Consider the following 3,183-nt stretch of genomic DNA (forward strand, 5'->3'; position numbering starts at 1 on the left):
CTCGAACTCCCCACAAAGAAGCTTGCTCACAAGTCCTCCCTTACGGTTGTCGCGGCCCTCTAGCACGCCCTGCTCTAGCTTTGGCATCACACAATGCATAGAGCTCAAATTCTCAACCATTGTTCCCCCGCGATGGTAGGCACTTACATATATTCGCCCAAAGCGATTGTTGGTGCGGCACTCGTGCCAACACCCCCGCGCTAGCTCAGCAATTGCCTCGTATAGCACTCAAACTCGAAAGCCCAGCTTGCCCCATGCTCACTTGTCCGGCATGGTTGTTGAGGGACCCACCTTCCATTCATTGCAACCTTTAAGATGGGTAGGCATCACACATATATTTAAGTAATTTTGAAGAAATATAACATTATTATACTTGGTTTAGGGAGAGGAGTATGGGTTCACGTGAACCCATATCCCACAAGCTGGATATATGGCTATCGCGACGTATGCACCATTCAACCTGACTGACTGTGTTGTAGGCTGAGTCAATAGATGAGATCAATGTAATATCACGATTGACTCATCATATCCAACCTGATTAACTATATGTTGTTAGACAAAGCCAACTACAACGATTTTGACGCTTCACCATGGCAACATACTCTTAAAATCTAGGGGATATGTACATGTTCATTAGTCAAAGTTTTAACTTGGAATTGTAGCTGATTAAGTGTGTCATGCCTTAATAGAAGCAACTTGTAGCTGCTAAGAAAGAACTCCCTTTTTGCAGGACTTGGAATAAGCGTATCTTTTTTAGGTGGTTTCCACTTATTTTTGTAGCAACAACTCTTCTCTACTTCATAGATGTAGGAGAGCTTTTTACTTTTTAACACATGAAATTAAATATCATTGATCAGTTAGGTTTGAAAGAACATTTTAGGATGTATTTTAAGTTTTGGCTGAATTAAAACTCATTTTCAATGCTTTTTCCAACTGGTGTATATATATAGTCTCTACCAAATTAATCTTGTAGACCTCGCTAATAAAGACAGTGCAGATGTATGTTAGAAGACACATCAATGGAACGCTTTAAACTCTCAAACTTGATAAGCAAAATTAATGGAGGGTTCGATATCTAACGCCTTGTTTCTCTGTACAAATTAGGAAATTGGTGCAGCAAGTTAACCGAAACTTCACTCTTCAGAAACTGCTGGTAATTCTTGTTTGAACCAGTTATAGAGCCCTCCCTCCAAATGAAATACGTTAGTATAACCATTCAGAATTAGCAAATATGCAGCAATAAGTGACCTGCACAACAAAATTTATACTTATTTCCTTTACAAGATTCAATGAATCAATTTCTTGGTAATTAAAGCAAAAAAGAAAAGAAGAAGAACCTTGACTGTTGGCCCTCGGGAAGATTTTGGGTAGGCTTCATTGTACCCCCAGATGAGCAAGCCACTATTATCTTTGCATCCTTGTTTATTTTAGATTCAACCACTGCTTGAGGATATCAACAATTAATGTTAGTAGTTATTAACTGAATCAATCAGAAAATATTTAGAGATTAAGTAGTGATACTTTGTATGAATTGGGGGTTTTCTTCAGTTCCAGAAAATATGCCAAAAAAGGCAAAAGCAAGGCGTCTAGCAATGTCCCATGCTGTCCATTCCTTTATTAGCCTGTATATCTGGACATTAATAGCTCCTTCTGGATGAGCCTGCAGCATGCCACTACCCTCTTCATTAAATTGAATTACTCTTCATATAATTCAATGACTGATACTGACTTACCTCTTTGAACTCCGCCTCTGGTCGTACGTCAAGAATCACAAAATTGTTCTCTTTCTGAAGTCTCAGCGCTTCCTTTGGCTCTACACTCCTCACCTGAAATTATTATGCCTAATTGTTACAACAATTACTACTGCCACACTTCAATCCCAAACAAGTAAATTACTTATTATGCATTGCTATGATTATATATGAGTTGAGATTCCAGTCTTTTTAAGTTGTAGGGTTCTAAGTTTATAATTTATACATTTTCAAAGTATTACTTTAGACAAATATAGAGCAAAGCTACGAACCAGTATGGTAGATCATATCGATCAATTCTTGAGAAACATCGATTTTATGAGCCAATGACAAAACAAGCGCATATATGGTTGTGTTGTGTTAATGTTGGTTTCTATTATGCATTAATTGGTGATGACTTGTGTTGAAGATAGACAGAAAGAGAGAGATTTGTTTACCCTTTTCTCAAGCAGATATGCCCGTTTAGTTGACCACTCTTCTTCAGCTATTTGATCCAATAACAAAGTAGTTAGAGATTAACTTGGAACACTAATTAACAATATAGAAGAATTATGATACATACACCTTAAAAAGACAAGGGTGGGGTTGGTTGCGTACCTGGTGATTTTGCAGGTTTGGTTGCTGCATTTTTTATTCTGAGGCTCAGTGAGAATCTTGTGCTTACTGTTTTAGCTAAGCCATATGTCACAGATTCTTTGGCACTTGAATAACAACTACTATGAAATCGGTGCTGTAGAGATGAGCCTGCGCTAACTGAAGTTACAGCAGCCATATATCTCCACAACAAATTTGTACCTTCTAATTAAAGATTGAATAATGAGAACTTGATGTGTTTGCTTTCTCTTTTGTCTTGAAATGGAAATATCTAGAGATGTGGATATTTTAGGCAATCTCAGTTTGTGGTGCTAGAGGTGCTATTTGGATTTCATTGTGTCCATGTCATCTAACTTTTCTTCCTACAAGGATTAATATAAGCCATCCTCCGTGTACAATAGATGTAAAATGACCTCCTTTTTTTCTTTTTTTACCACTCAACCTCAGGAATTAACATTATTTTACGCGTAACTCCACAGGAATTAACAGTATTTTACGACATATAACTGAATTATTAGTTGATGTCGTCTTTGCCTAATAATTTATAGGCCTATAGAAAGGTCATCATAATCTCAGAAAGGGCGCGAGTTGTAGGCTCATCGACCCATCATCTAGAGGTGAAAATCATTTTTCAAATTACCTCTTCTATACTTTGAAATATAGATGCTTTTTCATCTATACATGTTTTTCTTCTCGCAATTCTAAGCACTATCTATTTAGTGGGCGTTGGACATAAGAATTGCAAAATTTCAAAAAAAAAAGTGAAAAAAATAATTTCAACTGAAAATAGTATTTGAAAATTTGGACATGAATATAATTTTGGGCTGCTTTTGAAATT

The 3,183-nt window shown here is 36.8% G+C and overlaps 1 protein-coding gene across 1 annotated transcript; it reads right to left on the minus strand.

Annotated features, from left to right (window-relative positions):
- LOC109226863 (rhodanese-like domain-containing protein 14, chloroplastic) lies at window positions 1,017–2,582 on the minus strand. Its single transcript, XM_019391752.1, has 6 exons — window positions 2,349–2,582; window positions 2,189–2,235; window positions 1,734–1,826; window positions 1,522–1,660; window positions 1,338–1,440; window positions 1,017–1,248 (listed from the first exon to the last, which is right to left on the minus strand). Exons 1-6 carry the CDS (start codon window positions 2,521–2,523, stop codon window positions 1,134–1,136), a joined length of 672 nt encoding a protein of 223 aa, XP_019247297.1. The 5' UTR covers window positions 2,524–2,582; the 3' UTR covers window positions 1,017–1,133.

Source organism: Nicotiana attenuata, chromosome 6, assembly GCF_001879085.1.
Source record: "Nicotiana attenuata strain UT chromosome 6, NIATTr2, whole genome shotgun sequence".
Lineage (NCBI taxonomy): Eukaryota > Viridiplantae > Streptophyta > Magnoliopsida > Solanales > Solanaceae > Nicotiana > Nicotiana attenuata.

What these genes read in the sequence shown, in the direction of transcription:
- LOC109226863 (XM_019391752.1), bottom strand. Translation starts at nt 2,523, where the DNA reads ATGGCTGCTGTAACTTCAGTTAGCGCAGGCTCATCTCTACAGCACCGA. An exon ending in CAAACCTGCAAAATCACCAG is followed by an intron (nt 2,236 to 2,348) that starts GTACGCAACCAA and finishes TGGATCAAATAG; the next exon opens with CTGAAGAAGAGTGGTCAACT. An exon ending in CCCGAGGGCCAACAGTCAAG is followed by an intron (nt 1,249 to 1,337) that starts GTTCTTCTTCTT and finishes TTTGTTGTGCAG; the next exon opens with GTCACTTATTGCTGCATATT.